The following is a 14486-nucleotide window of genomic DNA, read 5'->3' as shown; positions in this document are numbered from 1 at the left end:
TACATATCTTTTTATTCTGGGACATGAAAAAAATAATAAAAATATAGTGAAAATAAACTTTTAATAAATACTTACATCTGACATTTTTCCGATCAAAATGAAGATAAACCTCATTTCTCGCGTATGATAAAATTTAATATCCGTAATGTTACTGACATTATTACATCAGTTTTAACTGTCTATATGTCTGTATCGTTGATATGTCTATCTAATATTTATAATTAGATTTTCGTTAAGAATCTTAGCTTCAAATGTTTAAACAGTGTTTAAAAACTAAATCTTGATAGTTATTTAATACTCGCAATCGCTGATATACACATGCAAGGATGTAAAAGAATTAATTTCAAAACGAATTTATATCACAAATCTTATTGATAAAAAAACCGTATAAAAAAATTATCAACTAATGTTAATATTGAAAACACATAAAAAAGGAAAAAATTATATAACTTTTAATATTGTAATAATTTAAAAAAAATCAATTCTTAAATTTTAGATCAAATTTTTCCTAAGAATAAATGTTCTTTGTCATTTGTACAGGTCATTTGCACTAAATTTGTTTTTGTCTTTGCTTTGAATATCTATTTCAACTTAAATACAAGTGTACACTAGTTCAAACCTAAAAAAAATTATTTTATTTTTTAGTTGTAATGCTTGAATTATTTTAATGTGCACGAATAACTTCCGAGGCACATTTAAGTGATATGCAAATTGAAGATTTAAAATCTATTAACGTATGTATGCGATTCTATCTCGAGAATCAATTGTTATATCGCGAAAAATAGAATTTGTGTCAGCAAAAACTTTGTTTAGTTTTATGATTAAATCACTTTTAAAAATATGAGATTACAAATATCAAACTGATCTATTTAATCGGAATCACAATTTTATGACCGAGTTCTAGAAACGCGATCATAAATACACAATCCTAAATCTGCTAATAATGAAACGATAGACGATGTCATTGAAACATCGGACAGTCGTTTATTTGCTTCCACATTTTTCGTTTGCTCTCTCTTTAAACGCAATAACGTTTTCAATAACACGCTCTCGCTGGCGAGTGGACAAACACATTTTGTCGCGAAGCGTTCTATTTTTTCCGTTTTTCTTCCGTAAAGTGAACGAGGCGTAATGCGAGATCGTTGGACTACGTGACGATTAAACCGCAACTCGGTGGTCGTTGCCAGCGAGTGGTTCGAACGGCCGGGCCGGCCAGCCGGCCGTCCATATTTCGGCGTCGAAACGTCGAAGGGGATTCATGACCGACGGGGGTCCGCCAGGACAACGTGAATTAAAGCGGCGAGCTAAATGGCCGTACCACCGGAAGAAGCGCGGCGCGATGTGTTTTCTCGAATAAAAAAGGATATTTCAGCCCAAGCACTTAGCGAATGATTTTTAAATTGAATCACGTCTCTCACCCTGCGTTTCCACTGGCGGGCACTGCGGAACCGAGGGAAACGCTCGAACTTCGCTGGAAAGAACGTGTTGACAAGCGGAGGGTGGCGAGGGCAGCGCGCAATGCTTCTCGCTAGCGCGATGTCTTCCTAGCTGACAAGAAGCAGCATCCGGCATTCTCTGTCGTTACGATCCCAGATATGGCACTCGGTTGTTTGATGAAAATATGAGGTACTACGTCACTGAAATATTATATTTGTACATACGTACATACGTTTTAAAACAATTGTGTGTTTATGAATACATCGAATTTACTTTACACGAGCGAAGGCATAACGGAATTATACATTAAAATATAAAACAAATATAATTTCGATACTATACGTAACATTTAATTGTTTCATCTAAAATCGAAATTTTATATAAAACTTGTACAAAATATTAAACTTGTTTGTTTGTTTTAATGTGATTTTTTGCATCTATTTTGCCTATTTTCTCTTTTTCAAAACTTGAAGATGCACACAATTCTCTTATTTTAAAAAATACAACTAGAACAAATTGAGTTATTAAATGAAAAGTATATATCATATGCTAAAGGCATTAATTAATATTGTCATGATACTTTTTTCTTTCAAATCTCATTCTTTTTATTCGGCATGCCATTACATCATAGTTTGTTACGTATTTCAATATTTAACAAACAATCGTGTGCCAGGAACTACCAAGTGATCATTAATCAGTTTAGATGATATGTACATTTCTTTTACCGTTCAACGAGAAACTTGGTGTCACGTGGATGTAAATGTTCGCGCGATGTAAGATAATCTCACCTATTTACAGTCTTTGACACGAAGTTTCCAGATGCTTTTAGCGCTCACGGTAGTACTCTTGTACTCCGGTCTGCGCAATGGTTTAACGCTCTATGATAATTAAGAGGTTGTCTACAAGCTCGGAGTACCCAACAGCTTGTGGGATAAGTGGTCCTAATACATTTATCTATAAGGTGTCCTAAGTTCTTGTACGGTATGAGCGTAAGGTAAGAAGGGTCTACTAATGAAGAAGCTTCGCAAGCCGGCAAACCTCACTGTTACCTCCCCGTTCATTAATTTAAGAGAGAAATACAGATTTTACGTAAATCAAACGCAGCTATCTGGCACATTGTTATCGCGTAAATAAAACTGCAAGAAAATCTAATTTCAACATAAAACGATGGCGTGTCAGGAAACAATTTATCGCGGTCAGTTTGTTGAATCAAGCTGCAAGAGGGAGGGCACGGTAGAACGGTCTGAATTTTCGACAGTTTGAGTACTATCCTGATTCAATTTTATACAGAGAAGTATAGCAAAAGTTCGGTGAACTTAATTGACTTAACTGACTCTTCTTGCCGTTTTGCACGTTATAAATTTCCATTCGGATATCTTTCGATGTCTGGACAAGTGTATTTGTGTCCACAATGAATTGTTTGTAGTGCAATATGAATAATTAAAACGTTAATATTGTCTCTGATCTAATAAAATTAACAAAAGGGAATAATGAAACATGGCTTGGAAAAGTTAATTCTTTTTCTCAATGAACACTGTTAACATTGTGTAAGTTCAAATAAACTCGAGTGTAAATTCTTAATAATACTAAGATAATATTGAATTTAGCAAAATATATTTTTTTGTTTCTTTAATTCTTTATGAATTTTGTACCAAGAATATTTTAACTTTACAATAGCAGTTTAAAAATTATCAAAATTAAAAGACTACAGGCTCTTTAAATTTATTCTTTTTCTAATTAATGGCTAAAATTTTTATCCTAAATGTTCGATGTTTTTAACCCTTGAAAGCTGCAAAGAACAAAAATACGAAGAACTTGCCTTATAATAACTTATACAGTGAAAATTATCATATTTTGCTGTAGTTTTTGATCAATAACTTTTAAATGTGTATCTAAGTGGATCCAAATGTGTGAACATTTTCACAAATATCTATTAAAGTTTTATTAGTAAAAATTTGATTTAATTCGTGATACTATTTTCTCATAAATTCAAATAAGTGCTACAAAACATGATTTTCCACAAAATTAAGAGTAAAAATAAATATTAAAAAACATTTAAACTAATAAAAGAATTTTGCTTTTTACATAGATATTCAAACGTGATAATAAAACAATCTATGAAATTATTATATTTTGAGTAATGCTTTGAGATATGACACATATATGTTTAGACTTCTAAATCTAAAGAGCTTTTTAAAAAGATCATTGGAAAATAATTTTTTGAAATAGAAAAGGAATATATTAAAACCGGAGACAAAATAATTTTGCTTTAATTTTGTTTTGAACTTGATAGATTCACAGAGAAAAGTAGAAATAGAGAAAAATCTCTTTAAGTCTGACATTTCTATATGTAAAAAAAGTATCACTTATGCAATCGCTTGACCAAAGTTAACCATCAGCTTCTCTTAATGTGCCTATTAAGCGAACTATCAGCCTCGGTAGAGGTTCATACGCCGCATGGATTCTCCAGTCTGAAGGTCTCGACAGCTTGCGGGTTAAGTGGTTGTAATACATTCAGCCGGAATGCGGTCCAACTTTCCACATACACAATGGCTAAGAGGATGGGAGGGGATACGCGAGACGGTTAGCTCTGCCACGCTGCTCTTTCGCTTTCCACAGTTCTGTATAAACCGCCTAGCTGGTGAATGTGTTTGCGTACGCGAGGACCATGGAGTACTCGCGTGGAAGAAGAACGTTGGAAAAGACGAAGAGAGTTGATCTTGACGTTAACTATAGGTCTCCCGGTCCAGACGTTCTAAGGGGCGGGAAAGGGGGAGGAAAGGGAGTCACGGACCGATCGTGGAAAGAGAGGGGTTGGAAAGGAGAACGTGGTAGAAAAGAAGACACCGACAGCATAGCCAGCGCCAAGCCAGACTGGACGGCGCTGAGCTCGTCGCCCTCGTAGTAAACAAAGCTGTAACTCTCCTCTCACGCTGAGGAATCAATGCTTCGTGCCACGGCTCTTGGGGGAACAAACTCCTAGAGCAAACCCCTCTCGCGCGCCCGCGCATCCATCTTAGTTTTGGTGTGGCTTGCATGTTGATGCATCGGAAAGCGAGCTGCGAGTCGGAAAGATGGTCACTCGAACTTGCTTTTCGCGTAGCTCTTCGTATCACCTTGCGTATTGTGTCTTAAACTTAACGGAACACCGCTTTTACATCACCACGATCGGATTGTCGAGAGCGCGTTAGTGACGAAGCAGAAATCGATAAAAGGCAAAAAATTGATTTTTCATTGCTTGGAAATTGCATTGGTGCCGTTGAGAATTATCCCTTTAATAATGAAATTCTTTGTCTCATGACTGTGTACTGTAATATTTTTCTTATTTTTTTACTGCATTTATTGAATGCAATAAGAACCTCGAGCAGGTTCAACGTTATTACAAGTGACAATCAAAGGAAATAGAGAACAGAATAGTATTTCCTTCGATTATCCGTATGCCAATGAGAAGCAACAATCGAACTAAAAACCTTTATTATTCCATAAAAAGTGTATTTGCTAAATGTGCTCAATAATCCATATTACGCCCAATATCTTATATAACTCCATTTTCTTTAGATTTTGTCCAAGAATTAAAAAAAAAAAAACATTGTCTCTGCAAAGCTAAGAGAACTTTTCTAAAAGTATTGCATCATTTAATAATTTTTATCTTATTATTAATAAATTTTTACAATGAAGTTGAAGTGAAGGTATTAAGCAAATGATATAAAATATTAACTCTTAAAGCACAATTTTATGCAAATCAAATTATGATCGCGTAAAATTGGTTTACCATACATAATTTATATATAAAAGAAGACAATCTTGTTTTTTTAAATATAATTATTTATAAATATAAAATAAATTCACTCGTACATTTTTATCTCTCTACGATGGAAAAAAATTACGAATTTAAAATTAGATTTCAATATATTGAAGAAACTAGAATGAATAATATAAAAAGTTGTATATATAAATTGTATATAAATCGCAACACGAGATTGTACCATGAAATTTGAACAATTGATATGTTGCCGTGCGGAAAGGCAAATGATGAAAGTGTCAACTGCGTTTTTCGGTAACCACGCAATCCCACCGACGCGACCGACGCCGGGAATCCCCGCCGAGATTCGTATATCTCTGCGAAGATAACCGCCGACAGCCGCCGGTGTAAGAGCGACTGGATAAATGGTGGACGAAAATTCGGTTACGGTCGGAAGATGCTAGAAACGACTGCGAAACGATCTTAGTTCCAAGTCAGAAGCGAATAGTTATGCTCGTCGAGATTTACGGCCGTAGAACTTTGTTCCCCTATTGCATTAATCGATTGTAAAAGGTAAATCCACTTAACTTCGGACTCTCGCGTTTCTCAAGGAATTGCATTTCGATAATCTGTCCTGCTTTTTTTACTCTCTTTTCGCAAATAATATTACAATTACAATATTTCAGGTGATGAGTTATTAATTACAGTATAATTGTTTATGATAAATTACGACGAGCCGATTCTCTTTTACTTTTGTGCTCACTTCCGGCAAGTCTCTTACGAACATTACAAGTTAGCGTCGCGACACCAGGAGTTATCACGATGGCGCTATATAGCGCCTGTCTGTACAACAGCGCATTTGCACATTGTGAAAAGGAGTGGCTATGTTGAAGTGCAACATTCCTCGTGCTCGAGCGAAAGAACTCGCTGCCCTTCTTATTTCTCCAGGGACTTTTCGCAGCAAGCGAATGAGAGATCAGAATTCTCTTTATTCTCTATCTCCCCTTCCCCGTGTTTCCCTTTGTTACTTTTCTTCGGCCTTCACTTTCTTCGACGTGAATAGGAAAATCGGCTAAATATCTCAGAGCACTTCCGTATCCTGTTGTCACGATACTTTCTACTTATCTCCGCCTCTGGTTTCTTATTCCATTTCCCTCCCTCGATGAGGATGGAAAACTTACATATTTCGAGCGACAATAACAATCGAAGCTATTCAACAAGCTATGCAAAATGCAACCATCCGGATTCTCAATAAGCGATCGTTTAACGAGAGAAATGGTCGGGTTGAACTGTCTCTTCGGGGACCAGTTTTTACTCGTCTGCACAACGTCATCGTGTGCTCTCGGAAAACTTTGCTCGTATAAAAACATCAAGCGCATATCACAGCGCACTATATATATATATATATATATATATATATATATATATATATATAATATGTGTGTGTGTGTGTGTGTGTGTGTATATACATTGCACGTTAGTACATATATCTCGAAGTCCCGGAGCGATTTATCCCACTGGTGAATATCTATAACCATAGTAGGTTTGTAGATCACACCATGCTTGAAAGCATCATTGATCATCCGTCTCGTTCGCGAATTTCATTCCTATATATATTTCCTTGTTCTTTCCCTTCCTTTATGTCGTTATACTATATACATCTTTATTCTCCGTAACCTCTTTGAATTCTAATGCAACTAAAAACTGAAAAGGAAATATCTTTATCCGTTCGATCTACCGTTCACGTGATAGGAGATGATTGAGGAATCTTTATTCAAAATCTAAATGACGTTAATGAGAAAATAGGAACAAAAGAGATAAGGCGTTTTATAAATACACGTATAACTTTTAATGGGAATAATACTGCGAAATATCATTATAAGAACGGACAGCAACTTTGTAGTAATCGATACACAAACTGCGTTTATGATGCATAATGTGATATCCATCTCGTTTCAGGTGGCCTGGATGCTTTTCGACAAGAGCGCTATCCTGACGGTACAGAATCACGTTATTACCAGGAACCCCAGAATATCCGTGTCGCACGATAAGCACAGGACCTGGTTCCTACATATCACCGACGTGCACGAGGAGGACAAGGGAAAGTACATGTGCCAGATTAACACTGCTGCCGCCAAAACGCAATATGGCTATCTACACGTCGTAGGTAAGGCGCTTTGCTTATGCGATATATCGGTTTTTGTATAATGTTAAAATTGCTTAACGTTGTGTATATTTCCATGTAATATTATCATTTTTTTAAAATAATTACATTTTAATATTGTTTAATAATACAGAGTAAACTTTTAAATATGTTAGCTATTTTGATTTCAGAATAATATACTTTAATATTTTATTTTTAACATCAATAATAAAAATTACTAGTTTATGTAGAAAAAATTAAAAATATTTTAAGAGTAATAGTGATATTCAAAAAGGATTTCTTTTTCATTTTCAGAGTTGTAATAAAATAAATGACAAAAATAAATCGATTTTTTAAAAATATGATAAATAAAAGCAAATTATAACCATATATGAAAACATTTCTTTTTTATTAAGATTAAAATTATATTTTTTAGAAATACCTATAAATTTCTACATACATATATATATATACATCGTAAATTTTTAAGATATTTTTCTATAAACGAATAATAATGGCTAACATTTCATTTTTCTACTATGTGTACATACATACATACACACATATATACATACATATCTATACGTATACATATAGTGTACTTTATTCTATATTTTATTATTCTTAAAAAGGAGACTTCTATTTCGTATGTCTTACGTTAATTCTGCCATACCATTAGCAGAGAACATGCCACGATCGATTGTTATTTACGACCTTATCGTATCGTTTACTATGAATCCATTAGATACTTCGAATAAATCTCATTTCGTGTAATGGAATCAGTTTACCGAAGTTTGTAACGAAACATAAGCATTTTATCGCAACCGTAAAAAAACAGGTTTATAGTTAGAAAGCGAGAGTATCCTCATTCCGCTAATTTTGCAAAATCACAATAGAGCTATAATAATTTAATCAGAAGAGGGAATCAATAAGATCTCGAGACGGTCGCCGTTCCTCTGCCAGCCGAGAGAACATATTAATATCTCGAGTTTTGACATCTCGGCTGCAATCGTCGTTGAAGCGAGAGCAACGATACCGGGGATGAAGGGACGGATGCGTCGGTGTGGAGTAATCAGAGGGCTAGATTAATTGTTTCCACGGGACTCTTGCTCTCCGTTGCACAAACACACGCAAGATCTCCTTGCGGTACTCTCTCGACACTTCGTGATAATGCCGATGGAGCCGACACAATGGCGATCTGCCATGACTACATCGCGCGTAACAAGCTTCCGCCAATGCATTTAGGTATTATCTGTCCCCACATTTACCGCATGAGATAATCACCCGAGTCATTTTGCGGAATAGCCGGCTGTTAAACGATTTCTTTTTGGAAGAAAAATAGGATTCGTTGATTCATTAACTTTGTCAGGGATAATGATTAATTGCAGTACGATCTATTACAATGTGTGATCTGTCTACGTTTGATCTACTTAAAATATACCTTTTTTATGATAAAAAGAGAAATACGAAATATTCTTTGCAAATAAATTTGTTAAATTTTGTTACATTTTAGTACACATCTATAATAAATTTTGTGAATAGAGGAGAATCGATTTGAGAAGGTTTCGCGAGATTAATCTCTTGTCCCTACAATGTTTGTACAAAAGTAGCATGCCATTAAAATATCGATATTTCTCGTAATAGCAGACGTTCATATTTCGTGACTATAAGGTGAACATATATTTCTTATGTTATATGTCTTTCGTTCCTTATGTTTAATTATTTGATCTCTTTTTCGATTTCTCTGTCTCTTGGCGCAATTGGTTATCATCCTCCTAAATGAATCAGAAGCTTAAACTACTGTTGGATTTTCATTTGATGTAAAAGTGAACTGATCTACTCATTAATAAAGAAGCAACAGAATTGAAAAAGAAACCATGTGTTATTCTAATCTTTGATAGTTCTTCAATAGTTATTGCAAATTTTTTAATTCTTGTTATATCTACAAAATAATGCACGTAAATTGATATAGTTTTTCTCAAAAATTACAGATAGCAATCAAAAATTTTTTTATTATTTTAAAAGCGTCTTATAAAAAAAAGAAAACAACTTATTTAATTTCTGGAAAGAGATAATGACGCAATTTTTTCTCATTTTTTAAACATTTTTTAAATTAATTTTATTTTAAATATCTTACAATTTTGCACATTTTGATAAACGCCTTGAAATTATAGTATTTATTATACAATTGTTAATAAGAAAAAAATATTTGTTACTTGCAAATATGATCTGTAGCTAAATTTTACATTATATTCTCCGTAAATGAAGTTACGAAGCGTATAAACTATGCGGCTTACATCAGTCATGAGGCGTATCATATTGTACATTGTTAGATACGATATGAACATGACATTAGATTCCCCCTAAGGGTACACTATAATTAGTAATCCACAGCTAACAATAACTTCATTCATGAAGCTCAATAATCATTTCAGAATAATTCTCTCTTTTGAATAATAATCACAATATTCCGACGGAACGAAACCAAGTTTTACAATATTACAGTATTACAATAATGACAGCGTACCTTTTCAATTCAATACAATTAAATCTTCTTGCGTCACAGAGAGAAATTGTTTTGCAATCCTGGGATTCTCAAATTTATATTTAACACTTTATTATCAATTCTATTAGCATTGTATTAAAATAGCATTACCATCAATTATAGATTTGTTACTTAATAAGAAGAATCGAAACTTGAGATTGACTTTCTATTTTATTCCAATAAGAGGGACAGACATTTCTTATTTTTACTGAAAAGACCTTTCTGGAAATAGATCCTGGCAGTTCACAAAAAAGCAATGGTACCCTGTTTAGAATTGTCAATATTTGGATATTTAGATGCGCGATACACATAACGCATATTTTTGTGCACGTTTGAAATATCAAGATGTTTGTGCGCATTTGCCCTCAAGATTCCTGACTCTAGTGAACATCGTCAAGTGATCTCTCTTTCTCTCTCTCTCTCTCTTTCTCTCTCTCTCTCTCTCTCTCTCTCTCTCTCTCTCTCTCCTCTCTCTCTCTCTCTCTCTCTCTCTCTCTCTCTCTCTCTCTCTCTTCTCTCTCTCTCTCTCTCTCTCTCTCTCTCTCTCTCTCTCTCTCTCTCTCTCTCTCTCTCTTTCAACGTCTCCCGTTGTGCTGCCGGAGTTTAGGACAAGTTAACGCACAACAGCGCGGCAACACGCGCGCGGCAGAGGCGGCGTTTGCGCTTGAATAATGCATCAACAGACCGTTACGCGACTGCAGTATAACGGTGTGCAGAATGGTGAGAGTGAGGGTGAACCGCACCTTCCCCGCGCGCGTTCAATCTGCCCTTGTTCAACAATTCGGTAACACCCCGCATTAGCATTAATGCAGGATATCGGCGGACACCTGCGGTAATTCATAGGATTGGCCGCGTTTCCGCGTACGGCCACGTGACAAAAAAGCGGATTTTCTTCTCATTTCGATCGATTAAAAGTTAGATGAAGTAAAGTATCAGGCGTTTTCTAGTGAGATAATTAATAATCGGTTCTGTGTTTAAAGAAATGTTATGACAAATCTTCTTAGTAAAGAAAAATTAATTTTGCTGAAAAATTATTGTGCTACACTATTTTATCCAATTGATTTTTATAACAATGCAAGTTACATCGAACAATATGAAAATTCTTTTTGTAATGATCACATACAAAAAACACAAGGAACAATACGCGGAAAACGTATTATGTCGAGATGTATGCGGAAGTATTGCAAATTACTATTAATTCTCTCTCCCCCCTCCCTTTCTCTTTCTCTCTATTCGAATTAATTTCCATTACCGAGTTAGGGTTGTTCAATTATACTACTTTCATGTAAAGTTATATAAAATTATATTATATAAAAGTTGTATAAAAGAATATCTTTTTTATCTCGTATGATTAAACCCTATTGTATATAACTTTCAACTACCTCTCTTTCTCTTTCTCTCTCTCTCTCCCTCCCTCTCTCTCTCCCCTTTTTTCTCTCTCGTGGTATTATCCTATTGCAATGCAATGTTAAACTGTAAAAATTAAATGAATCAGAATTATTTTATAAATCTAATATCTAAAAATAAGAAATAACATAAAACATTTTGAATCTCCAACATTGAAAATTGACACAAAACTTATATTATATTAAAAAACTAAGATATGTCTATAAATGATTTGTCACTTCTAATATTGTAAAAAGTTATTACTATTTCAACACATATTGTTAGTGAACATTACTGCGGTTTATTTATTCTAACAATATAAATCTTTTTTTGTTTCGCGCTTGCATGGTTCCATTCTTATGGTTGAGTCTTAAGTCTAACTAAGAGAGAAAGCTTCTTTTTGTCTGTCTGAGATTTCATAATTTTATAATTCTACGTCGCCCTAGATTTCTTCGACTTCCTTTTTGTACCAAAGAGTGGCGGACTTATTCTTAAATGGTCTTCGAATAAAAAGATATTAATGCAATACAATGCGATTTAGTTTGACAATACATTATGTTGAATTAACTATTGTGTTAATTAATGTTTTTTATTTGATTGTTGAAATAGATATTTGTTTGTCCATATAATATCGAAGTAACTTATTTCTCAAAATTACAACTAAGAGAAGAATCATAATCTTTCAAAAACTAACCAAAAATGTTAAACATTAAAACACGTGAGTGTTTTCATTACTACATTGATCGTTATAAATTGATTGATTAATTAGTATACGAAGAAGAGTAATGCGACTGTGTGGTGTGTCATATTCGCATATAAGCAGCGCGATATTTGTCCATTTAAACATGTCAACCAATCCTAGCTACTTGCATTTCCTGGTTGATCAACGTCGACGTTGCAGACGACGTATGTCTATATACTAATATTATTCGTTACCACGACGACACTATAATTGAATTATATGGCTCTCGCGTACACACGCACACGTACCCGTTAGCCGTTTAATTCAAGTGCAGTGACGACGTGGTCAATATATACAAATGTGAAATGCGCAATAATCACTGTCGACTGGCACAATTAAAGAGTTATCAATAATCGATCACTGTACTGTCTCTGATTTATACATTTTATCTCTTTGTGCAAACAAAAAGCGAGTTTCTATAATATATTTATTTATATTATTTATAGAGGGAAAGAGAGAGCAACAAAATTTATTGAAAAGTACACACACACACACACACACACACACACATATATATATATATATATATATATTTAACACTTAATTTTTAATAAATAATGAATCATAAATAATGATTTTTAATAAATTTGAATTTTTTACGCAACAATGTAGTTATTACATAATACACGTGTTATACTATTATATTACAATTATATTGTCAAGTGAAAAATTGTGACATTAAAATTATATTACTATTAGTGTTTACTGGGTCAGATTTAGAGAGTATCTGTTTCATTTTTATCTTATAAATTTTATATAATAACTAATTAAAATTGTCTATGTTGTTATAGTACCCCCGAATATTGACGATTCGCAAAGTTCATCAGATGCGATCGTTCGCGAAGGCGCCAATGTGAGTCTTACTTGCAAGGCAACCGGAAGTCCAACGCCTAGCATCCGTTGGAAACGAGACGACGGTAGCAAGATCTCGATCAACAAAACTTTATCTGGTACTTACAATATATAATCGACAAGACTTTGTGTCAATAGAAAAACGTTACATATTAATCGTCTCTTAAAAATATAAATAAATCCAAATATATGTCATTATGTATGAAAATGAGAGATAATTGACTAGAGTCGATTGACAAGTAATGAATGTTAAATGCGATTTCAGTGACAGAATGGGAGGGCGAAACGCTGGAAATGGCGCGGATTTCGAGATTGGACATGGGCGCATATTTATGCATCGCCAGCAACGGTATACCACCGACGGTTAGCAAGCAGATCAAAGTGTCGGTCGATTGTAAGTATAATTTTATATCTATCCAATTGCGATAAGATCTATGACAGATTAATGCATTATTCTCACGTCATTTTTAGAATAGAAATCTTGCGTGATTGTAAAACTATTGTAAAAAATATCACGATAAATCGATAATTTTTATCAGTGTCTTTTATATAGCGTTTTTTAGGTGAGGGGGGAATGCTCTTAAATTTATTCGTTGTTATTTTTATTTTTATTATCTATCTTTTATAAATTTGTAGAAATACCTACTTTCTTTTTATCTAAGTTATCAAAGCTTATAACAATAATTGTCAAATAGTGATTTGTTTAAAAAGGTTGTTCTTGAATGCTTCCAAGAACATCATAGATGTGCCTTTAAAAGTCATATTTAAAAGTCATTACGAAAAAATATTACGAAAAAAGAAAAGTAAAAAGATCCGAAGAGGATCGCATAACCAGATTTCGGACAACCAGATTTCTCGAGAGAGTAAAGGTACCTGCCGACAAATAAGGTATAGACTGCTGCAGCTGTGAGGTAGCTCTAAGTGGCAACTGCGGCATTGCACTACGTCAGTACAGTACGCTACTCGGAGAAAGGGGTTCAACACATACAATTTAATAACATAGAAAGGAAACCGACGACAAAGCGGGCTTTACCGAGTCTCTCACCCCCCACCCCACCCCCTCTCTCTCTCTCTCTCTCTCTCTCTCTCGCGTCTCTAGGCTGATTCTCGCTGCACTAGAATAAGCGTGCAAGTGAACGAAAGCAAAAGAGGACGAAAGAGATAAAGACAAGGACGGAATGAGAGACAGCAACGGTAGAAAGGCAGCCAAAGGGGCGTTGAAAGTCACAATCATGTGTGAGTGCGCGTGTCAAGGGGGACGATACAGAGGGAAAGAGAAGAGAAAGAGACGGCGCAGGTTCCCTGGTGAGACATAAAAGTAAGCTCGGGCGAACCGCGACACACCATTACCGTTTCCACCCCTGTACTTGCCTATTGTTACGTTACTGCTTCTCCTAAATACCGGGCACGTGCCTCTCTTTCTCGTAGCTTCTGTATGACATGGTTTCTCTCACCACGACACTCGTTTTGCTTCAGTTTTCGTATCCGTTGTAGGATCGTTCACGTATTTATTGATGTGTCTCACATCAAGTGAGTCGTCCTTTACCCCTTTCTTTCTACAGATTTTTGTCCGCACAAAGATTGTCCGCACGCGTACAGACTTGTAAGGATCGATTACAGATGCAAAAGTTATCAAGAC

The 14486-nt window shown here is 34.7% G+C and overlaps 1 protein-coding gene across 1 annotated transcript in view; it reads left to right on the top strand.

Annotated features, from left to right (window-relative positions):
• Positions 1 to 14486, top strand: part of LOC105838351 (lachesin) — a 159969-nt gene that overhangs the window by 85437 nt on the left and 60046 nt on the right. Inside the window, exons 3-5 of the mRNA XM_036285879.1 lie at positions 7139 to 7346; positions 12787 to 12945; positions 13113 to 13241. Of these exons, the coding sequence (XP_036141772.1) occupies positions 7139 to 7346; positions 12787 to 12945; positions 13113 to 13241 (496 nt within the window). The remainder of the gene's footprint in view (positions 1 to 7138; positions 7347 to 12786; positions 12946 to 13112; positions 13242 to 14486) is intronic.

Source organism: Monomorium pharaonis, chromosome 4 (assembly GCF_013373865.1).
Source record: "Monomorium pharaonis isolate MP-MQ-018 chromosome 4, ASM1337386v2, whole genome shotgun sequence".
NCBI lineage: Eukaryota > Metazoa > Arthropoda > Insecta > Hymenoptera > Formicidae > Monomorium > Monomorium pharaonis.
The sequence above is the reverse complement of the archived record's forward strand: the minus strand, read 5'-3'. Positions and strand labels throughout refer to the sequence as shown.